The sequence below is a fragment of the Vulpes lagopus genome, chromosome 15 (assembly GCF_018345385.1).
Source record: "Vulpes lagopus strain Blue_001 chromosome 15, ASM1834538v1, whole genome shotgun sequence".
Taxonomy (NCBI): domain Eukaryota; kingdom Metazoa; phylum Chordata; class Mammalia; order Carnivora; family Canidae; genus Vulpes; species Vulpes lagopus.
Genome location: NC_054838.1, coordinates 2,414,559 through 2,439,552, shown reverse-complemented (window position 1 = coordinate 2,439,552; position 24,994 = coordinate 2,414,559). Strand labels below are relative to the sequence as shown.

The following is a 24,994-nucleotide window of genomic DNA, read 5'->3' as shown; positions in this document are numbered from 1 at the left end:
CGAAATATTTTTCAAAATTATTTTGTTGTTACATTGCATTTTCAGTGTCTTTCACATTTGCAGCACTTGTGATTTTCAAGCAGCTCATTAAAGAATATGCATCCTCTAAGCTTTCAAAACAAATAGATCATGGCATCCCAAATAAATATTCAATTAGGGTGAAAATAATTACAATGTGATTACAAGTCCATCTTATGGGTCCTGAAGGTAACTTAAAGATTGTTTCCTGTTCTTACTGTGCTTCACATCACCTGGAACACTTGAAAAACTAGAGATCCCAGAGACCCATTCCGAGTCTCCTTTGTGGAGCTGGGAAATCTGTATGTACAACAAAACGTTCAGAATATTCTCCAAGTGATTCTGATCGTGTCAGTCCCTAAAATAGCATTAGGAAATCACTGGTTTGAGAGATCTGAGGTCATTTTGACACACAGCCAAGATCAAAAACTACATGTCAAAGATAAATTGCAAATAATTTAACAATGATTAAAACTTCAATTAAAAAAAAAAAAGAACAACAACAACAAAAAAAACACTTCAATTTATTTTTTAAGACCTCTTACCAGACACATAGCTAAAAATCTATAGAATTTGTAAAGCCAGAATTTGAAACCAATAACTACTCTTCACTAATCCCATCCTTTTTGTCCTTTTTGTTGCTGCCCTGAAAATGCTGTAGTACTTAAAAAGTGCTGTAAACAGCATGGTTAGTGTCAGGTAATATTTCCAAGAGGATTTTAAATTTCCAATGAAATTTAAAACATAAAATTTTTCCAAAATATATATTCTTGTTGCTTGACAATCAAACTGTAATGAATTAAAGAGCAGGTTACAGTAGCATGACAGCTGTCTGGTCTCATGATTACTGTGTGATTTTAAAGAAAAAAATAGAAAAACATCGCAGAAGTACCCCTGTAGCTTGAAGTATCTGGGATTAAGGCAATTAAACCACTTCAGTATTGTCAACAAAGGAATGAACTCTTGGGGCAGCTGGATGGCTCAGTGGGTTCAGGGTCTGACTCCTGGCTTTGGATCAGGTCTTGATCTCATGGGTCGTGAGATCGAGCTGGCATTGGGCTTTGCGTTCATCTGAAGTCTGCTTGAAAATTCCCTCCCTCTGTCCCTCCCCACTCTAAAAAAAAAAAAAAAAAGAATTAGCACCTTTTGGTATTCCTCTTCTCATTTCAAAATCCATGTACTGTGTGAACACTATAACCAAAAAAACAACAACTACAACAAAAAAGCAGCTCAAACTACATTTAACTAAAGTACTCCGTGCTGGTTCTGAACTCTCTCACATTAGCGATTTATTTCCATCTCTAGATTCGAGAACATACATTCGCATGTTTCTTTCATGGGCCTAACCATAAGACCTCAAATGTACCCAACTTCCTTAACACCTTGGTTACTAATTACAATGCAAATTGGTCATGGTGGAATAAGGTGAATCAAAGGGTTGAACCACACATCTTAACGTGGCAGAGAGGTATTGCCAACTGGCTCATTTAATAAGAAGACTGGCTTTAAAATATATATATATTTGTTTAGTTTGTTCATGTCTATATCCATGCTTTCTAGAAATTCAGAAAGGTAGATTATTGGGAAAGAGCAGTCTATCTTTGATTCTGAAAAACTCTGTTTTGAGCTCATTTTTACAGCACAAGTTAGGCTGTAAGGCTCTGATGCAGAGATGAAGAGCACTAAATCAAGTGTACCCCTTCCCCTGGTTGGAAGGAAAGGGTTGGAAAGGGTTGGAAGGAAAGGTTGCCCTTTCCCTGCTTTTTCCATTCTAAATTTTCCCCCAAAGGATTTCTGTGTAACACCCCAAAACAAAGCATCAGTGGGAAGATGATGACTTCTCAGCTCAGAATGAATTCTAAAGACCTTCCCATGGATTACCAGGCCCTGAGAACCTGTTTTCCTCTGAGGTCTCTCTCTCTCATCTCTTACAACCTTGCTCCTTTACTGCCACCCCTCCTGATCCTCCACTTGCCTTACTCTTCATGAAACGCATCGAGCACATCCCGCCACAGGGCTTTTGCACTTACTGTTTCTGCGTCTCCAAGGTACTTAGCTCACATCTCTTCTTGGCTCCCTCTGTCGCTTCGTGCATGAGCTCTAGGCTCAAATGCTACCCTCTCAGAGAGGCTCATCTGACCATACTATAAAATAATACTCTGTGCCCACTGCGCTTCTCTGTGCACACAGCCCACTGTATTTTCCCTTTTCTGACCAAGTACACAATTCACTTGTCTCTAACCACTGGAATTTAAGGTTCGTTAAAGTAGAGGCTGTGTCTGTCTGTTCACTATATGGCTCATTAGAAATTCCAAATATTTTTACGTAATTAAAATCTATGACTAAGAGAATTTCAGCTTCCTGAATGCAGGAGTAAGTGATGTTTAAAAGCATAGGTTCTCTAACATGAGATCTATATATATAATGTACATACACAGTGTAGTGACCCCAAGGGTCCCTGAGCCCCCCCTCTCAGCCCCCAAATACATATCCATTTTCCACCCTACACACAGCCCATGATTGCTGTCATACACCATATAGTGGATATATCTAAATTAGGGTTTCTTGCTGCATTTTGTGGTTTTGGAGTTAACAAGTCAGTGTGCATGGGTTGAGTTTGTACTTCATCATCACGGTGGTGCCAGTTAGCTAGCTTCTGGGCCTTAGACAATGCAGCTTCTTGGGTGCCCCAGAAAGCTTTCCAAGAGCAATATTTCCAGGGCTGATACAGCATTTTTGGTGTGATTTATAACACTCTTTCAAAGGATATTACAATCCACTGGGGGCATCAGCTGTAGATATTCCCATCTCAGGCTTGCAGACAGGTTCTGTGTGCTAAGTATTAAGACAAACATCTGAAATGGTTTCTGTGACAAGGCATAGGATAAATGGTACAAGAGAGCCAACATCAGGAATCCTGACTTTGCTATTAGTTTAGTAGTGTCGCCTTAGGCAAGGTACCCGACGTTCGAAACAGTGGTTTCCTGTTCTGTAAAATGGGGATAATTATACCCATGTGATAAAATTCTCGTAAGGACTAAATTAAATAATAGTGTATATATAATGCACCGCTTACCATCTGCCAAATACTTGGAATAGCAGTTATTTAAGTAAAACCTTCTTTCATTCTCCAGGAGGGCACTCAGTTTGGTGCTGGAAGTGCAGAACTACTCGAGTACTCTTTGTTGATTTGTTCATCTATCCTATTATACTCCTTGGAGCCCCTTCTGCAATCATGTTACATAATAAATAGGGCATGGCAAAAAAAAAAATTAAAAACAAAAACAAAATAGGGCATGGCAAAGAACGTGTCACAGCCAAGACAATTCCGGTGCTCATGAATCCAAGGCAATCTTTGTTCTGCAATCTGAAAATGGTGGTTTGTATGTATAGTTAAAAATAAAAACAAGAGCAACAACAAAACTGCACGAGAGGTGGAATGATATTATTCATGCTCAAATAATCTCTTTGTCTCAAGATAACTCTCCCGAGGAAAGGGTAGGTTTAAATCATGGCTCAGATGAATAATCACAATAGTTGTATGGAAAGAACCGTTAGGGAAGGTGAACAATCTTTAGAATGTCCAGATACCTCCCTTTTAATTTTGCGTGCCAACAGGTAGAGTACTGGAATTTCTAATAGAAAGAATAATTTGTTGAATTAGGGGATTAGTTATATTTACGTGTACACGTAACATATACACACAAACACATACTACCCTTCTGTCTGTAGCAAATGTGTTTTCCCAACTAGGTTAACTTGGAATTTTGTGCATTATGTCTCTTTTCCTTAAGTCTGCACGAGTGGTAGGCTGAGTAGTAAGGGCAGGGGGGAAGGTGGAAAATGTTATTGTGAAAATAACATGCATGTGACTTACTTATGGATTCAACAGGTTTGACTTACGGTCTGGTTTTATTTTTTTTTTTATTTTTTTTTTTTTTTATTTTTATTTTTATTTTTTTTTATGGTCTGGTTTTAAATAACCACCAAACCAAAGTTGTTCTTTAGGAATGCGGACTAGCACCCTATGTTTGTGTTAGTTTGGAAAATTCCTTGTCAATAGTAAAGAATCCAACCTCCCACTCAGCCTTCCAGTATGGTAAAAAGTACGTATAATTGAGTGATTCAATCCCATGTCAGCTATTGACCAGTTGAATGACTTTGGTTACAAAAGGTTTTAAGTTTTTTAAAGTCCCATTTCCTTGGTTTGTAAAGTGGAAATAAAGATAGCTCCCCCCAAAAGGCTTCCTGTTACCGAAATCAAGTGTGTCTGCATATAGACAGACACGTAATCATAGCAGGTTTACATCACACTCATTTAGTGTGTGTATATTTGCAAAACACCATGCAGTAGATTTTAAAACATGTTCCACTTGAGTAAAAATGTAGTCGTTTTGTGGAATACACTCTAGATGTTTCCTTGAGCAGTGTAAATAGCCTTTTCTAGAAGACAAGAATAACATTCACTATTTGCTCTCTCATTCTAGGCTTATGAAAAAATTGCTTACCTTCTCACCAACCTCGGTAAGTCCTTTGTTTTAACTTCACTCCTTAGAAAAAGAATAACATGTGGGCGTATCAGTCGGAGGCTGCTTGGTGTACTTTAGCATTTCGAATGTCAGCCTCAGTTTTGTGAATTGTCAATCAAAAGGAAAAACATGCATGGGAACTTGGAGCATATTGCATATAGAGAGGCGGCGTGTTGCTACAAAATCTCCTTCCTATGACTTACTGGCAAACCTACCTCTCCCTATGTGGGAGGGCTTTTCTTCCCCTACGTTTTCAGTTCTTTGGGTTTTTCCCCCACTATTTATTTTTGTTGAAATATTATACTACATGTACACAATTTAAAAGGCAAAAGAGTATAATTAAGGACACAGTCAGTTAAGCCTCCCACTCTTGGTTTCAGCTCAGGTCCTAGGATCAAGCCCCGAGTCAGGCTCCATGCTCAGCGTGGAGTCTGCTTGAAATTCTCTCCCTTTCTCTCTGCCCCTCCCACTTGTGCGTGCTCTCTCTCTCCCTCTCTCTCTCTCTCTTAAATAAGAAAGTAAAGTATTAAAAAAAGAAATTTATAATTAAAACCAGTACTTGCCACATTACCCATTCTTATTTTCCAGTTTCCTGAGAGATTACTTTTTTTTTTTAAATTTTAGCAATTTCTTTTCTTTTTTTTTTTTTTTTTTAATTTATTTATGATAGTCACAGAGAGAGAGAGAGGCAGAGACACAGGCGGAAGGAGAAGCAGGCTCCATGCACCGGGAGCCCGATGTGGGATTCGATCCCGGGTCTCCAGGATCGCGCCCTGGGCCAAAGGCAGGCGCCAAACCGCTGCGCCACCCAGGGATCCCAGCAATTTCTTTTCTTATTTCCTACCCTGTTTCTAAATAACATATTTCTCTGACATTCTTGGACTTTCCAGGTTTGGGAAGCTATTGCCTTAGGTCTTAACATTTCCTGCAGTGTTCTTTCCCTGCACGGTTTCCCACTCATCACTTGATATACACACACTGTCTCTCCCCCTTCCAAGTAGTTCTGTTCAACAGATTTGAAATTTTAGCCAAGGGGATCCCTGGGTGGCGCAGCGGTTTAGCGCCTGTCTTTGGCCCAGGGCGCGATCCTGGAGACCCGGGATCGAATCCCACGTCGGGCTCCCGGTGCATGAAGCCTGCTTCTCCCTCTGCCTGTGTCTCTGCCTCTCTCTCTCTCTCACTGTGTGCCTATCATAAATAAAAAAAATAAAATAAAATAAAATAAAATAAAATAAAATAAAATAAAAAATTTGAAATTTTAGCCAAATTAATAATTAGCGTTTACATCATTGTTTCTATATAACTACTTTTATATGTAAGGCACGATGTGTCTATGATTGTTTCCTTTCTTATGCAATCTTTATATTTTCATGAAATGAATAATATCACTTTTTTCTTTAATTTTCAGCATAGTTTCTTGATTTATCCCAAACTTTCCATCTCAATTCTGAATGGTCTCTAAATATGTAAAGCCATCAGGTTTCCTACTTATTTTGTTTTCTTAGAGTTACCCGTCCTGAACCCATGTTCACTCCACTCTCAAGAGCCTACCCTCCCTGTGGTCAGCAGCATCTATGCTTCCTCTCTCCCACATGCTGAGTTGTATCAATTGGATACCACTATTTGGACCCTTCTGTCTTCTTTTGTCTTGGCTTAATTCCTTTTTTTTTTTTTTTGCCTGAAAAGTAAATTTCTTGAGACCTTATGTGTCTGAAAATGTCTTTTTTCTATCATCAAACTTGATTTTTTTGGTCTTTCCATTCAGAGGACAAGCAGAGCTATTTGAGCAGTGATCTTTTATTGCTGCAAAACTCATCAGATGCCAGGCACTGTGCTAGACACCCTGCATTCATTATTTTGTTCTACTGACATCACAATTCTATGATAGTAGGATCCCTATTTTATGAATTAGAAAATGAAGATAATTAAGTTAAATAAGTAGAATTTAAACCCAAATGTGGCAGCGTCCACTTGCTTATGGTGGAATAACTGTATCACTAGACTCTTGCTCCCCCTATCATGTATTTACAAGTACAAGTAATAACAAAAGGAACATGGTGTAGAGGGAAGAACAAGCTCCTAGGTCATGCTCTGGAAATAAGTGGTCATATCACTTGGAAATTACATGACTATGAGCAACTTTTCTCTTTTCATTCTTCCTTTTCCTCTGTCCCCCATTCCTCTCACCACCATTTCCTTCTCTTCCTTTGGTTCTTCCTCTGTTTTTTGTCTTTTTGAGTCTCGGATTTTGTTATTGGTAAAATGAGAATAACAGTTCCTATTTCACTGTTGTAGGTTGGCTGCCCAACATGCGACAAGTGTTCAATAAATGGGAATGATCTGTCGCATTTTTCTTAAATCCTCTGAGCTACAGTTTCTTCAGCAGGATAATGATGCACTTGAACTAGATTGTCTGAAGGCTTTCTTCTAGCTCTGATTCTTTATATTTGTTTACTTTTAAAGTATTTTATGCCAAGGATGAAAACAAGCTAAGGGAGTGATTTGGAGGACCATAATAGTAGGAAATAGAACAGTTATTTGTGTTAAGTACCAGAAGAACCAAAGTTTGCACTTGATATATGATTTTTCCATCTATAACTCATGACAAAATGCCTATGGATTTGTAACTATTAAATTAATAATGAGTGGACTGTATTAATTTAAATTAACAAAAATATTAACATATTGTTTATTTTTTAATTTTTAATATATTGTTTAAAATGTTGTGTATATAGATATAAATACATATTTTTAAATATTTGAATATTTATAGGTACATATAAATATATATATGGCATTGTATTCTGTGTAATTTTAGACTGTGCAAATTTGTGCTTCAAATTAGAAATTAAGTTTTTCCTCTTGGAAAAGGTCACACATTTTTTATTTAAAAGATCTTTTAAACTTTATGTTTCTTGATTTATTTTAACCACATATTTTACTTTCAACAGTCATAAAAAAACAAAGTTTCAGTTCTATCACATTTTTTATATGAAAAGAAACATATAATATTTGATCCAAAGTGATGTCGTTTTTTTTCAGCTTGGTTTTATGGTCCAAATAACAAATCATTTATAATAATGAACTCTCTATAATATGAATTATCTATAAAAAGTGAGCATCGATTCCAAGAAACAAATTAAGCCAACTGATGAAAAGAGTTTCAACTGTGTCAGAGGTCAATTCAGGAACAACAACAACAAAAAAGTTATTTCAAGATAATAGTAATAAAATCAGATGTCGCCATGTTAATATTAGGCAACCCATAATTTAATATATCTTTGAGTGAGAAAGAAAGATAAGTCATTCTGATAAACAGTCTGTCAGGTCAGTATAATAGTCATGATTTCTATACATCTTTTTATAAACCTTCAAAATATAGAAAGCAAACATGATAGAATACAAAAAAAAAAAAAAAAGTTGGCAAATCTACACTCAAATATAAGCCAGGATATAAAATACTTGAATATCATAACTAACAAGCTTTTCTTTAAATATATACAAACTGTATGCTCAACAAAAAATATATTCTTTCCAAACACTTAATACATAGACAAAATATATCCAAGTAATTTGACCACAAATGAAACTGCAACTTTTTTGCTCCAAAGCAGAAATCACAAAGGAACGTTTTTGGATCATGATGCAGGAAAGTTAGAAATGGAGATCCCCCCCCCCAAAGAAAAGGACATGATTTTTTAAAAATCCATATTCTCATTTCCAAAAAAAGTTTTGTGCTAAATATACACAGTGTTTAGAATGAAACAATCATGAAAACAAAACCTACCAAAACGTTGGGGAAATGTGGGCTCTCCTGGCTGCTGTCACCAGTGCCCACCCACTAGCAGCGTTGGGGATGCCCCGCAGACCCCTGTGATTTCTGGCACCTATTCTAGTCGGGCTTGAAATCCCCCAGGACCTATTCCTAATCTGTGACTGGATCATGCACACAGTCTGGCCCATCTTTTCCTCAAAATCAGATCCCATCTGTTTTCTATCTTTCTAGAATTTGTAATGGCATGAAAGTATGTATCAACTGTGCATACAGATCCTCTACCATTATTTGGGTCCTGGGTGGAAGCAGAGGTTGCAGTCCACACGGCCATCTTAATTCAGTCTCTTGCATCATTTCGTTTTGTTTTAAGAGTCATAGAAATATAGGATGTGAGAGTATACAGGTCCTTGAAATCATCTTGTCTGGACTCCTTGTTTCACAAATGTTAAAACTGGTTGCAAAAAAATGTAAAGAGATCTACCTGGCATTACCAGAAAATTAGCTATAGAATTGAGACAGGAACTTAGCTCCTATGACTGAGTTTGGCCTTTATTCTTTTTTCCATTCTACTTCAGTCTGCACAGAATATCCACTCCTCAACTCTGTGAACAATGTAGGTCCCTCTTCAAGCATAGACAGTTTGAGTGAAGGACTGAGCCAACCATCCAAGTATATGCTGACTTCCAAATGACAATGGCAAGCAGAATCCCGAAAATCTTTATATATTATTAATAACAGGCATCCTATTTTTGTAGCTGTGGGGAAAGTCTAAAGATTGTGTCATTGGATCCTTTTATCAACCATGTACAGTGACATTACCATTCACGTTTTGCAGATACCCTAGAATTCAGACACACAGACTAACTCGTAGAACTAGTATTTGTCCATATTTCTTTTTGTTCACCTCCTCTATGTGAACACATCCCATTTTTCTTTTAGAATATCCTCGAACAGAATCTGAGTGGGAAAACAGCTTTGCTTTGAAGATGTTTCTCTTCCAGTTTGTTAATTTAAATAGTTCTATCTTCTATATTGCTTTCTTTTTGGGAAGGTAAGTCAACTTTATGTACATTATCTTTTCAGAGTAAAGAAGGACTGCCAAGGGTTCCATTGCTGATTTGTTAACAGAGATGGCGAATTCTTGTCCCCTGCCTTGGAAAACTGCTAGTCAGTCTTCACATGCGTTTTCCATCAAAAGACTTCTCAGTACAGTGCTTCCAGCTGCAACTAACAATTAAAGTTGGCATAAAAAAACTAAATAAAACCTATGTACTATGTTTGGGTTGGATTATGATCATCCAATCCTCAGTAATGGTGTGTTAAATAAGAAAGTGATTTTTGTATATCCTCAGGTTATAGCTCCTTAGTGTGGAAATTTCTACTTATCATGTTAACATTTTTTGCTGTCTTTGCTGCACAGTATGAAAAAGAAGCATATTAAACTATGCTTAACACTCCAGCAGTGCCATGGAAACATACTAAAGCTAAAACCATTTTAAACTAAACAATCGGGCACATTACATTAATATTCATTAGCTAGGTCAGCAACACATTAAAGACCTACAGGTAAAAGTGGAAATTTTTCCTTTGGTTAGTTTGTCTGTACTTTCTCTCCCCCCCGGCATTGAATTCACACGCCACTTTTTCCTCCTTAAGTCAGGTACTTTGATGTGTAAGCGTGGCCTAGGTCTGCAGTTTGGGGACAGGATGCCCCAGCGAACATTTATATCTACCTACACATGCACTTGCTGTGATACATTAGTAAATGTTCTTTGGCCAACCCCACATAAATGCTAATGAATTAAAATGGCTTTTTACAGATTTGTAGGCCACCCGGGAAATTACAATAAACTTTTTAACCGGTGGAGACTGGAGGAAGTAAGTAACCTTGTAAGGGTGGATGTGGGACTGGGTGTGGACCGGGGCCAATGATGTAGGAGGGAAGCGGGTGGGAGGAGAGAGAGAGAGAGAGAGAAGGTGGGTATGTGGAATCTCAGGCATTTTTGGTAGAGAGTTCCTATGGGTTCAGAAATAAAGGAACTATGTCTTTCAAAAAATAAAAATAAAAAGAGTGTGAATTAAAAGGGTAAACCCCCAGATCCTGACCTTAGCTCTTTAATTTTCTGCCAAATCCATTTCCTCCATTCACAAAGCTCAGAAATTTAGCTCCAGGGATTTTTTCACTTTGGGGGAATTATTATAATCAATATCATGGGGTTTTGAACTTTTGAATATGTCAGATTTCCTTTTAAGCAGGGAAACTTCATCCAAAAGAAATCATACTTGAAACACCAATCTGTACACAAATAGATCTGTATCTTCCAAGTCTCATAATTGTTTTTTTTTTAATTTATGGATTTATAATATGTATGTCATGGAAACAAAAGGTCTAGTATTGCTAGATCACAGGGTTGAGCATATTGTATATTGTCACTGAGACTGACAAATTATCCCCCCAAATGCCAGCCCCTACCTGTAGTCTGTGAGCCTGCTTCCTCAGACTTCTGCCAACAGAAACATTTTAATTTTTACCAATATAACATCTGAAGGAGATCTCCTTTTGATTTCAGCTCCTTGAATTATGAGTGAGATGGAGCATATTCTTCATATGTTTGTTGAATATTTTATATTTCCGTGTGTGTGTTCTATTCTTGCTCATTTCTACTAGACTATTTTTCTCTGTCCTAAAAGTTTTTAAGCCTTATGCTAACGTTAGGCTCTAATCTTTCAAATTTGCTGCAGGTAAGTTTCTCATCTTCTTGGATGTCTTAATTTTGTTTTGATACATTTTTTTAAACCCTATAGCATTTTTCAAGTAAAATATCACTGCTATTAATGATTTCAGGCATTTATATCATGCCCAAAAATGTATTTTTCTCATTTTAGAAATTTTTTAAAAAGCTCACACTTGTGAAGTGTGAACTTTTCACTTATATCTTTGGTGCATTAGAAGCTTATTTTTGAGTAAAAGGTAATCCAGATTCTCCCCCCTTCAGTTGGCATCACATATTATTTAATAATGTATTTTTTATCAGCAAAATAAGATTTCAAGATTTATCATCTTCTGCATCTTGAAATCATGTCCATGTCTGGACCCTGTCCATTCTCATTGGTCAGATTGCTTATTGCTTCTGTAGTTCAAAATTGTTTTGATTATTCTAATGTAAAATCCAATTTAGTATATGGTAATACTAATAGAAGGTCATAATTTAGAGAGAGGCTAAGAAAAGATTCCCTGAGAAAACAGATATTTCCAGTCTCTAAAAAGTTCCCCCCAAACTCAGGGGTGTCCTCAATGATGTTGTCTCCCTAGAGCCTTCTAATTGATTGGAATACATGGAGAAAGCCCCCAAACTTCCTAAATACAACATGCTTTACATCACAGAAAACTGGGCTCACCTGCTAACCTTGCTACTTATTAATTCTTTGTCCCTAATTTAACCCCTCTGAATATCTGTCTCCTTGTCTCTAAGCTTAGCAGTAGTAATACTTAGGTTGCAAAGTTGTTTATGGATAAGAGATAATTTGCATAACACAATTAGCACCACCTCTGGACTTTGGCAGGCACTCTATAAACTGTAGCTGATAGTTATCAATGCTCTATCTCCACAGCCACCTGGGTGTTATCCTTTTAGGTAAAAACAGATGAAGAGCTTCCATAATTTCAGACCTCCAGGAAGTCCCCAAACCAAACTTGCAGTTTTCACTCATGGCCTAGACTATATCTGCTAAAAGGTTTTTGTCTACCCAGATTGCACCCAGAGCTTACTCTTCATCGGGAGTATGCAACTGGAATTAGTAAGGGGAGTGTGGGGAACAGGGTGGCACAGGCAGGTAGATCTGCATATTGATGCCATGTTAGAAATTGCTGTCACCAGTAATTTTAATTGGATATTTTTGCTCTGAAGTGTAAAATTTTTATTAGAAGTCATGTTTCTTCTTTGGGAGTCCCAGGGAAATAATTCTGATGCTGTTATCCTAGGGAAATAAGTCTAATACTGGTGTCAGGATAAATGGTTCAGAACGATCCTACACACTTTCCACAGTATGTGTGGCATACATAAAGGGCATATTATCCAACAAAAGGTTATCTTTTTTTTTTTTGGAAAAGAATATAGTGGAATAAAAAATGTGGTTTTGTGATAGACCTTAGAAATTCTAGAAGTGTACACATAACGAAAGATAAGAATTGACCCTCTGACTTCAATCCTACAATAAGCATTTACTGACACTCCATTCCAGGCCTCTGGTGGGTAATATGGGGTATACAGATGAAGAAGTCCCTTTCTTTTCCTGGTGGCGCTAATAGTCCCGAAGAAAAGAACATAACCACGCTATGTAACAAGTATTGTGTCTTTGGAGCCTTACAGTCTACATTCTAATTATGCCCCACCCAAAGGCACGCTTTTAGTTCCTTAGTTTCAGTTTTTTCTTTTGTAAGTTGTGATAAGAGTAGCTATCTCGGTAGGATTGGTGATAGGTGGATAAAACTGGATTGTGCATGTAAAATACCTGGCACAAATAATAGTAGCCATTATAAAGAAAGCAAAAGGTACTAACATGCTAAAACATTGATGAACTGACTACACTGACCTTTCCTCATACTGTACTGTATAATATCTCACATAAATGTTTTATGTAAATCTATGTAAAAATAGTAACAATGATTAATATTTAATGAGTACTTACTATATGCCAGCACATTCCAACAATTGTTCCTACCTGCTCTACATAGATCAATGCAAAAATTCTGCTATTACACTCACCTTGAGGAAACAGAAGTTTCGACAGGTTATATAATTTGCCTACAATTATAGAAACGCACTTATAAGCTGATGCAGTCATCAGTTTGATTCAACCAACCTAGCCTCAGAGTCCACACTCTGAACACTGTGCTTTCCGGTCACCGCTGGGATAATAGCACACAGGCAAAATCAGGAACATCAAGGAAATTGATAAGAGCTTGCAGAATGACTGCTGACTCGCACGTGTAAATTGGATTTAGAGTAGACATACTTCATGTGAACGGAGCATGAGTGTCAGAATCTAGTAGTCCCATCTGCCCCTTTGCATCATTTACAAAATGGAAATACCAACGCCCATCTTATGAGGTTCTCAGGAAGAGCCAATGACAAAAATACGTGAAGTCCAGCTATGGGTTGTCCACAGTCATACGATTTTGGGGGCTGCAGTGGGAATGAAAGTCTGGGTCTCCTGCCCACTCACCCATGCCCTTTGACTCATTCTAAGTAGCAGCTCTCTTATCGAATGAATTTTAGAGTATCAGAGGACTGGATCTTGCTCAAGGGAACTATTATTTGAGGAGGGCAGACCCACAGAAGCTGTTGGATCCCTTTCTCCGCCCTATAAATCACAAAATCATGAAGGCTCAAATTAAACAAAACTATAAATGGCCTGTCATCCGGCCTCCCCACTTTGGCCTGCGGTTGTGGAGAATGAGCCAATCACATGGTTCTGTAATGGTCTTTTTCCCTTTCCACATAGTAATATGCTTTGGTAAACCAGCCCTTCGAGGCAGCAAACACATTTGGTAAGTAGAATTCATCTTTAGCCTCATGTACAGGAGCAGAAGACCAGGGTGCAGGAGACCAAGGCTCGGAATTCCATACCGACAGTCAATGTCCTATGACCTTGTACGCGTTACTTTACGTCTTCCAGTCTCTCTGTAAAAATGAAGAGTTTCATCTCGCAGCTGTGATCTAGGCCTATGCCTGGCCCTGTAGCTTAGTAATTATTGTGTCTCAGCCGTTCTGTGGAACCCATCCATCATTCAGGGGGTCCTGAATTCATCCTAGAGAGAAGGGGCGTGCTTAAATAGGAGAACTGAGACTTCTCTACACGATAAAAATTGCCACCGGCAAGCCCTCTCTCTGACTCAGTTTAGGGAGTTTTAAATTACTGGGCTGGAACCGGAAAACCAGGCTCTTCGTGTCCTAATTATCTGTTCCCTTTGAAGTCCCACTGGTACCAATTTGACAGAAATAGAAACTGGATCAAAGCTATAGTGACTGTTGTTCTTATGAGCAGGACATGAACCCATTTCTAAAGAAACAGACCCACGCTCTCCTACCCAAGTATCTTCTGCAGCGCAAAGCTTTTAAGCAAAACACATCAGCTGTGATTTTCATTGTAATCGCATTTCTGTTTGTGGGGTTTCTGGTTCTGACATTTATTGGACATCTGAAAAAGCAGAGGAGCACAGGGAAGGCAAAATGGGGATCATACTGACAAGCCATTCTGTGGCTTTTTTGTTTTTTCCAGAGGGAAAATTTTCCTTTTTTTTTCTTCAAATGTTTACTTAAATGCTAGTTAGTTAACCTTCAGTACAATGCTGGTTTCGGGAGAAGAATTCGGTGATTCATCAACTTCCATACAACACCCAGTGCTCATCATAACAAGTATCCTAATGCCCATCACCCATGTAGCCATCCCCCACCCACCTCCCTCCACCAACCCTCAGTGAACCTTTGTTCACTATCTTTAAGGGTCTCTTATGGCTTTTTTCCCTCTTTTTTTATTCCCCCTCCCATATCTGTGGCGTGTTTTTATCACTTAAAAGCACATTCTAATATACGTAGATCTTCCCTTCCAGGATATAGAGCTTAACACCTGCCTCCTATCTTGAAGTCGGACTAGGACTTTACTTGAAGGACTCACTTCAGTAAAGAATAGGGAAAGGGACAAATGAGTAACTTTGCAAACACCTGGCAAAGACCGTACCAACCAGCTGGTGAAGATTAATGTCACCAGTGATGTCGTGTGGCTGTCATGTAACTTCCGAGGGGAAGTAGTGAAAATGGCACTTTACGTCTGTGATCTCTGCCCATCGTCAAAGCACATAAGCCCAGTCTAGACACGTGAAAACATCAGATGATGTTGGTTTCTCAGCTTTGACAAATATACGTTGGTAATGTAAGGGGCGATGGAGGGAATTGGCTGAAGCATGTATGGGCATTCTCTGCTCTTTCTCTGCAAACTTGCTATACTTTCAAAACTATTCTGAGTCCAAAACATTATTTATAAAGACCACATTATTAACACTTACATGTTTTTCCACCTCCCAGTTGTTAATAGATACACAGTATTCCACAGCACTCCTTAAATGGGATCATGCCTAGTACAGAGCTTGGCAGATAGTAAGTGCTCATTAAAAGTTAGAGTCATTGTTTTGTTGTTAAAATTATGATCAGTATTCCACCCTCATTACTGAAAATTCCCCTATCTGGTGTCCTTATACATGCTATTTCTTCCTTATTTTTATTTATTTTCTTTGTGCACTGAGATAGAGCAGCCTGGCTTTTAGAATTTGCTGTACGATCTGAGGGTGGGGACATGTAACCAACTGAGAGCAAGATCATTGTTCTTGTTCTGTTCCAGTGTCATCCCAGTGGCTGTTTGATAGACCTCTGCCTCCAGATGGGCGTCATCATGTTTTTGAAGCAAATATGGAACAACTTCATGGAACTGGGATACCCGTGAGCACTTTATTTTTAGACTTGCCTTGTATATAGCTACACACACAAAAAAAGGACAGGTAGTGTGAATAATTCTTAAGAATTGGGGCCTGGTAAGCAGACAGGTGTGGGTTCCATTCCTGCTCTGCTGCTCACTAAATGTGTGACTGTGTGTGAGTTTAGCCTTTCTGAGCCTCAGTTTTCACAGCTCTGAGAGGGGATCAGTGGCTCTCTGCTCCTCGAGAACACTTGTGAGGATTAAAGGAAGGAGTAGATGTCAAGCACATTAAGAGGCTTGTTGCTCTTCTTAAAACACTATTGACAGTACGTAGGTTCTTAAGGATAAAAGTGACTTTCTGGTTTCTTTTGGCCACCGAAAGACTGAGGTCATGGTTGTTTAACAAAGACAACCTCCATGTAGGCTCCCTCCCTGAAAAAACAATAAAACAAAGATAAAATTCCAGATAGGGAGATCTTGTACTCTTTATTACACAGAAAAAAAAAAAGTCATTAGGACAGGATTGATTTCACAAAACAGTAGCATTCTCTTTTGTCCCTTTGGATGGAGCTTAATGGTTGTGGAAGGCTGACGTGGAAGGGTGTCGAATGCCCACTTCTACATCTAATAAAATATATTACTCCTCCAAATACACTGAAATCGAGTTTATGTCAAACAATGTGTTGTGGAAGCTTTGAGGCCTAGCCAAGGTTGTTAGAAACATTACTATTTTGAGGAATCTCTTGACTATAGAAGAACTAGTTAATTGATGATACAAGTAGCTTAGGCTTAGTCATCTGACTATCCTGCGATTCCTCCTCCTTGCGGGCCTACGAATGGTGTCACAACATTTCCCAAGTAGAGACTTGAGGGCTGCGGAAGTGATATCCACCCTGCAATCTGCCGAAGAGTGTTGTGTTGAGTTGCAGGCAGTCTTAGAGCATGGACGATGAGATGACTGGGACCTGGTTCACGTTCCTTTTCTGCTTCTTGCTAAAGATGATTATGATTTATTTGACCTATCTGTGACATTGCGGGGTTTTTTTGTTTGTTTGTTTTTTAATTTAGAAAATAAGGGAGGAGATTACAGGAGATGCCCAGTGGTCTTTAAACCTTCAACAATAAATGACAGAACCGTTTTGTGAAGAGATTTTCATACTGATCCTCAATATTCATACTGATCCTCAATATTCAATTTCATACTGATCCTTATAAGAGATGGAAACCAATCTCTTATAAGTGGAGAGAGCAGAGGGATGGAGGACTGGGGAGCCCAGCCCATTGTCTGTATCCCTTCCTATCCCTGACTCAACTGTGTGAGGCTCAACAGATGTGGAAAAGTCATTTGAAAATAACTGAGGAGATTAGGTAGCAAGTGGCCGCCACAGGATCTGACTTGCTGTGAATGCAAGAGCTTCATAAGCATATGAAAGGTGGTAGAGTGGTCATTATAGTATTAAGAATGATTCTTATTGTCATTGTCCAGGTGCTTGTGTCCATACCATGCACTTTGGGTAACAGGTTTTTACCATGACCTTGGGCAGCTGGGACTGTGTCTCTCAAATCCCAAATGTACCATGGTAAGGGACATCCTGTTGGTGCTTTTCCAAGTCCAGCAGGAGTGGACCAAAGCAATGATTTGGAAACTTTCATAACGCAGTTCTCTTTTTAAAAGTTAAACCTTATGCAGACTGTGGTAAATAAAACAGAACTATGCGGGCCTCAGTCCCAACCCCCAGCCCCTTTTCCATCTTCACGAGGTCCCAGAGGCAACCTCCATGGGACATATACTGAAGAACCAATGACCTCACGTTCTGGTCTGTGATGGTTCTTCCAACGCCCATTGAGTTCTGGGTCCATGGTTAATTAATACTGAGAGTTAGGTGCACTGTGCGATTCACTTCATTCTAGAGGTAATTTTCATCTAACTCTTGAAATAACTGCCCAGGAGTCCCCACTATGGGATATTTTGGAGTCACATAATGTACAGACTCCCCCTAAGCTCAGGAAATAGTGTTTTATTCCTTTCTAGGTCTTTTAAATGGACTCAGACACAGATCCATTGCCTGTAAACTATTGCTCACTACAGAAGCAGAATGGAATAGTTAATACGCAAACCATTCATGTTCATAAACCCAGAGCGGTGATTATCAACTTACTAAAAGCCACACAGCTAACACCTCACAGGGTGGAGCCTTTATCTCTTGAAACCTTATCTAGGGCTCAGTTGTTTAGTGCAGGACATGATTTTACTCATGTTCAGAGAGCACAGCCCAGAAGATTTGAGGTTATGAGCAATGAAGGGCTCAGATCCAATCACAGCAGGCAACACAGATGTATTTATATAGGTTGGGGAGGTAGGGAGGGGAGGAATCATAGAAATGGGTATTTCTCTAATAAGTATAGGAAGCACGTAAGTGTATGGGGAGATTAATTCCCAGATACATTATGTAGATGTTTATAAGGTCTAGGAAGGCTGAGGCCTATCCTCTCATCTGGAACTTGGAAATGGAGACCATGCAGATATCTCCAGCACCCAGCAATGCTTAGTGGTATCTCTCTTTCCTTAATACACTATAAATTATTCACCATATAGTTAAGTAAGGGCTCAAAAAGCCTTTGTCTGCTCTGTGATGTAGGTTGATCCAGAACTGGTGGTCACGACATAAAATCAAGCGGGGAATACAAGATGCGTCCATACCTCAGTGGGAAAATGATTGGAACCTGCAGCCCATGAATATTCATGGACTGATGGATGAGTATTTAGAAATGGGTAAGGAAGAAACTTCTACACAGCTATTTGGCCGTCTTGATACATTTTTGTTTGTTTTTACTTCATACGGGCTTTGATTCAGGAGAGAAAACCATCTCTCTCCTTTCCAACCCCAAGCATTCTAAAATACATCTATACCTTTATCTCAACATTACGAGGGAAGATATTAAACCAGTGTCCTTGGAAGACACAAAATCTGTCTTGTGTCAGCCATAACATTTGAGCAACGGGAAGGATTTTCTCATAGTAGAACACCTAGCTTTAGGGCAGATATTTGAAAGGAACAAAATAAAGCAAAACCCATCCCTATGCCAAAAACATGCCATCTTGTGCAAATAAAGCAATGATTATTTCTTACAAGAAACCTTTGCTCAGACCTGGTGAGAGTTTAGCTTCTTTGAGAAGCCCCATTATTTATATTAAGCAATGGAGGATTCTCACTCCAACTCTAAAATCTTTGTGTGCTGTCTTGATATTCGCTTTTTCTCTGACCTATTCTCACCTATAAAAAGAAAGGATGAGATTAGGTGTCTTGAGTCCCTCGTAGAGCTAAGCATTTTTCTTCAAAGCCTCCTCTTTGACTTCTTTTTCCTTCACTCTTTCTTCATGCTGGAGAAAGCACATAGACTTTCAGCCCATTAAGATCAGAGTTTAAATGCAGGTTTTAACTTTTTTTTTTTTTGATATCCACCCTTTAGCAAGCTTACTGAACGCATATGAACTCTAGTTATTTCAACTGCAAAATATGATGAGCATATTTACCTTGCAGGGGTATTGGAAGGATTACAAGCGATTTATGTAAAGCACCTAATATGGCACAAAGAAAGCACTCAATAAATGGTATTGTTTATATTATTAATGTTGTGATGCTCTCTCTCCCTGGACAGTTTTGCAATTCGGTTTTACCACCATCTTTGTTGCGGCTTTTCCTCTGGCCCCTCTTTTGGCTTTGTTAAACAATATCATTGAGATCAGGCTGGATGCATACAAATTTGTCACCCAGTGGCGGAGGCCTCTTCCAGCTCGAGCAACTGACATAGGTAAGATTCAGGAATTAAATGGTTTTGGCATTGCTAAGGCCAAGAAGTGCCTTGATCTTAGCACCATGTGGGTTTCTATTGTTGGGGTCCCTTCCAAATTGAACAAGACTGAGCAGTTTGGGTCAACAAAAAATAACAAAAAATCGTCTCCTATCCATCTTCCCATGTTAGTATAGTCCTGTCTCATTCTTTATAATTACTGCACAAATTTCTATTGCATGTTATATGACATTTCTAAAAAATCATCCCCTTAACTGAAGACGCTTAGATCATTTCATTTTTTTCTATTATAAACAACACTGAGGTGAACGTACATCTTCCTATGTACTTTGATCATTTCCTCAAGATAAACTCCTAGAATGGAACTCCTTTGTCAAAGAGCATGTAGGCATTTAATTTTTTTTTAATTTAAATTTTGATAATTTCTCAACGTGTTCTCCAGAAATATCGTGCCAATTCTATTTCCATCAGGTATAATAAGGGGTCTTTTTTTTTTTTTTTTTTTTTTTTTTTTACTGCTCTGTCCTCAATAATCTGAGGAGGGAAAACGATATCTTGCTTTATTTCCTTGCATTTTTATAATTATGAGATTAAATATATTTGTATTTCTTCTTTACTGTTTATGACCTTTGGCTATTATATCTGATTTGGAAATCTTTATCTCTGTTTACAATATTAACCTTTGATATATATTCAGATGCCGGTTTTTAATCTTTTACTCTATCATGAGTAAGGTTTTAGTGTGTATATAATCGCACTGATATATCTGTCTTACAGTTATCATTTATGACATTCTTAGAATGTCCTTTAGAACTCTCGATTTTTCACTGTGTTTTAGTTGTTGTTTTATATTTTAGATATGTGTGTGTTGTTTGGTTATCTGTTGGCATTTTAGGATTTTATTTAAATTGTTGATCTAACTGGAATTTGTTGTTAACAAAGGGGCTGAAATTAAGACCCAACTTGTTTTCCTTCTAAAGGGTACAAAACATTTATTAAATATTCCATCTTTTTTTAAACTTGTTTGAATTATCTCTAGTTTATGAAACTATATGTAAACTTAGTTATATTTCTAGAATCCCCATTTGTCCCTTTGATCCGACTCCTTATTATTAGCATACTGTTTTACTAAACTATAGCTCTGAAACAGAGATTCTAAGTATGTGAAAAAGCAAATTCATAATTTCCCTCTTCTTTTTTTGGGGAATTTTCTGGCTATTATTGCAAAGTTGCCTTTTCAGTTAATTTTACTCATATATATGCTCCACAGCCAACAAAGCTGATTAAAATATTCTAATCTATAGAGATTTAATGCTATTCAACTTGAGTTCCCATTTTTTAAAACGACTAAAATTATTATTGCTATTTAATTTAGACATGTTTATTATGTCATTATTAAAATAATATAAACACATTAAAGGAAATCTAGAGAATAAATCAAAGAGGAAAAATTCAAACTCCCTTTCCAGCTTTAGTGTTTATTGCATTTTCCAATGCAAAAATTATTATTTTTTTAAACATCAACTTTTACTGTAATCGATAGTATGTGGATACCGTATACAATTTCAAAAGCTTTTTCTTATACCTGTATGCCAGACTGGAAAAGTCAACTAGTGATTTCCATATCTTGACATCAAACTTTTACATTTTTATATTTTCAATGTAAAAAATTCTTGAAACAATTCCTGATGATATTTTAATTTTCAGATCTCCCTTCATGGGTTCTATCTTCCGTCTAGGGAAAAGTATTCAGTAGATGTCTGATGTGTAGGGAGATAAAGTAAATAATGGACAGAGCTGTAGCCCCCAAGTAAGTAAAACATTCTTTCCAAAGACGATCCATTCAGTTTTAATTTTTTTTTTTCCATTTCATCCCCTATCTCCACTCTTTCTCCTACTAGGTATCTGGTATGGCATTCTTGAAGGAATTGGCATATTGGCTGTGATCACCAATGCATTTGTAATTGCTATTACATCTGATTACATCCCACGTTTTGTCTATGAATACAAATATGGCCCCTGTGCAAGTCGTTTTGAATATGGTGAAAAGTAAGGTTGAAATTTACACATTTTTCTGATACGTTTTATTTTTGTGATTGAAGTGGGAACTCATTGGGAAGTTTTGTTCTGTGACCATTACGGGCAGTGTTTTTGATCATTGTACTTACCGCATGCTTTTTGGAGGAAATCAAGCGGATAAAAAGGGCGACAGTGCTTTTTAATCAAATAATTTTAGAGTCTCTCTGTGTTTTTACTTGGAAATGCATCACTGGCATCCAAATATTAAAAGCATTATAATGTATTTAGAAGTTAAGTTCAGAGCTGGAAGAGACATTAGAAATCATGCAATTCAATCTTCTGATTATATAGATGGGAAAACGGAGGCCTACACTAGTTAATCAATTTGTTTACAGGGAATAAAGCTAGTTTGCAAGGAGATACAGAATAGGAGGGAAATGTCAGCTATGTGATAAAGGAATTTTCCAAATGAATTTATAACAAGAAATTTTAAGGTGCAGAAAACGCTGCCCTGGATCTTTGTCTTTTTTTGTTGTTGTTATTAAAATTTGAATCCACACTTTACAGCACCATTTCTCAACCTCTGTGCTATGGACATTTTAAGCCAGATAATTCTATTTTGAGGATAAGGTGGGGGCTATTTTGTGCATTGTAGGATGCTCAGCAGTATCCTTGGCCTCTCCAGTAGATACAAATAGCAGCCTTCCTACTCCCCAAGTTGTGACAACCTAAAATTGTCTTCAGACATTGCAAAATGTTGCCTGGGGGACAAAATCACCCAGTTTACAACCACTGTTGGAGAGAAATGGGTTTTTCACATCTTTCCTTCTTGAAAGCAAGTATTAAGAAAGAATACAAGAGAGCACTGGACTTGGGGAACAGAAATTGGAGTTTCAGCTGGAGATTAGCCTTAGATGTGGAAGTAGTGATGGGAGATAAAGTAGTGACAGGCAAAGCCACTTCCCCTCCTTCCTCAGGAGCAGCGTTGGGCATGCATCTTCCTTAGATGTAGGGCATGTGCCCCAAGAAGCTGAGCTATGGTTTAAGATGAAATCCACCCTGAGTTCTACTGATGAACTGATGTATTTCACAGAACACTGAAGTGCCTTTCTGAACAGAAACATCTGTCTTTCAGAGAGAAGTAATAAAGGAATAAAATATATTTTGGAGCCTTGTCAAGGGACTTTAACTTCAAATCAATTGCCCAAGATCATCAATCTGGACCTATAATAAAGAAACAGTGTCTGAAGTAACATTTTATAAACTCTGAAAGACTATATAAATAAGTTGCTTTTATATTACTAGTGAAAAATAAAAAAAGTCCCTTCTTCTTAATTCAACAAAGTCTAGAAGCAGATTTTAAAGGTTTATAACATGCAGGCATATTTGGCAGCCCTCTTCCTTAGGAGCATTTTTTGCTACTGTCTTTGCTTCCCCCTAGTGGCAGGTGAAAATGAAATTGGCTGGTTCTGTGTTCTGTTTACTTTTTTTTTTTGGATATTTTTTAAAGGGTCTTTAAAATCAGTTAATTAACATATAATGTATTGTTGGCTGCAGAGGTGGAGGTCAGTGACTCATCAGTCTTCTGTAATACCCAGTGTTCATTACATCACGGGCCCTCTGTTACATTTCAAGTCCTGGCTTTCAAGTAGATGGCACCTGACACCTTCTCCATATTCATTCAGTGACCAGATATAGAGTAACTTCAAGAAGAGATGTGCAGGGCTTGTATGAGGTTGAAGCCACATTCCTAGGGCCATCCCGTTATTTAATTTTTTCCAGGTATGCTTAGAAGCTAAACTGGAAGTAGATTCATTCAGATCAGAAATTTTCAGACCAAAGCAGCAAAAGGACAAAATGGTGATAGAGAGAAGGGTATTGGTAGAGAGCGGTTGAAATGATAAATCATCCCTCTGGGGAAGGAGGGAAGGGAGTGAAACCAGTGTAGTCCTGTACTTAAGAATTCAGAGTTTAGAATGAGATAGATTCACATTAGAATCCAGGTTGTAACAGCTGTTTATCCTGGGCAGATTCTCAACATGTGATCCGCAGGTCTCCTTCAGATTATTTCCATAATAATAACTAAGATATTATTTGCTTGCTTTGCCAGATGGTACAAAAGCAACAGTGGGTAAAATGTTCTGTTGGCTTTGCATAATTGTATTCTTCACCATTGTATAGCTACCACTTAAAAAATGCCAGTGAGAAAATTCAGAATGCCCTCGATGAAGCAATAATAATTTAATTATATCAAATCTCCACCCTTGAATAAATGGCTTCTCAGTATTCTATGTGACAATATACGAAGCACTTCTGCTACGGGCTAAAGTACAATGATCATCTCAGACAAAAAAACTTGCATGATTGTTGAATTTGCAAACTACTCAATTTTTTAACATGAAACAGTGATTGCCACGTAAACTATGATTATTCAGACTTGGATATTTAGGCGTCAGTCTTATGAAATGAACAAAACTATCTTGTCACTTTAGGGAAAATAATTGACAGTAATTATTGCCATTAATAAAGTTCAAGTTTTGAATTGAAAATCAGAATTTTGGATAACTTTATCTACCACTGAGCTTGAAACGTTCCCAGTACTTACGGATTTTTTTTTCCTGATAAAAGTCAATGCTGATGTTAACAATTATTTTCATAGTCTGTAGTAAAAATATAACAACATTTGGAAGGTCTAGATAATTCAGGAAACAAATATTTCCCAAGTGACCCATACTTAATATTGCAAAGTCATGTATAGATAAAATATAAATTCAAAGTACAAGATAGACCTGTGGATTTTAATGTAAAATCCATGTCAAAAGTTTATTGATACTTTAAGACTTCACAGTGCATTTAAACTTTAAGAAATGATCACGGGTAGAAATTTGGTGCAATGTCAATGAAAAATATCCATAATTACTTGAAATGCTATTAAAATATCTTTTGTTTCAAGTACTTGTCTATGTGAGTCTAGATTCTCTACTTATTCTTCAACCAAAATAACATCCTGCATCAGGTTTAATGCAGAGACAGGAGAATCTAGCTCTCTTCTGTTAAGGCAGGCATCAAAGGATTTGCAAATATGTGAAAAAATGGTCATTCTTCTCACTACATCCTTTGGAACATATAGCTATTTTTCTTTAAAACTGTGCTATTTATATCAACTTGTAATGGATTTGATAAATTATTTAAATGAATTAGTAGATAAATATTTTCTAAATTTCTGTTTTAATTTCTAAAGCGTGAAATACCAATATGTAAAACCCCTCTGCTAAAAGCTCCTTGAGGTCCTCAGTAATTTTTTAAAAATGTAAAAGGTTAGCTGAGATCAAAAACTTTGAAAATGACAGGCTTAGAAGGAAGTTAT

At 37.5% G+C, this 24,994-nt stretch overlaps 1 protein-coding gene across 6 annotated transcripts in view; it reads left to right on the top strand.

Moving 5' to 3' along the window:
• Positions 1 to 24,994, top strand: part of ANO3 (anoctamin 3) — a 395,575-nt gene that overhangs the window by 361,882 nt on the left and 8,699 nt on the right. For all 6 annotated transcript variants that reach the window (XM_041730536.1, XM_041730537.1, XM_041730538.1 and 3 more), the window contains 7 exons: positions 4,506 to 4,542; positions 9,262 to 9,373; positions 10,143 to 10,200; positions 15,721 to 15,818; positions 18,435 to 18,568; positions 19,456 to 19,608; positions 21,510 to 21,657. In XM_041730536.1, the coding sequence (XP_041586470.1) occupies positions 4,506 to 4,542; positions 9,262 to 9,373; positions 10,143 to 10,200; positions 15,721 to 15,818; positions 18,435 to 18,568; positions 19,456 to 19,608; positions 21,510 to 21,657 (740 nt within the window). The remainder of the gene's footprint in view (positions 1 to 4,505; positions 4,543 to 9,261; positions 9,374 to 10,142; positions 10,201 to 15,720; positions 15,819 to 18,434; positions 18,569 to 19,455; positions 19,609 to 21,509; positions 21,658 to 24,994) is intronic.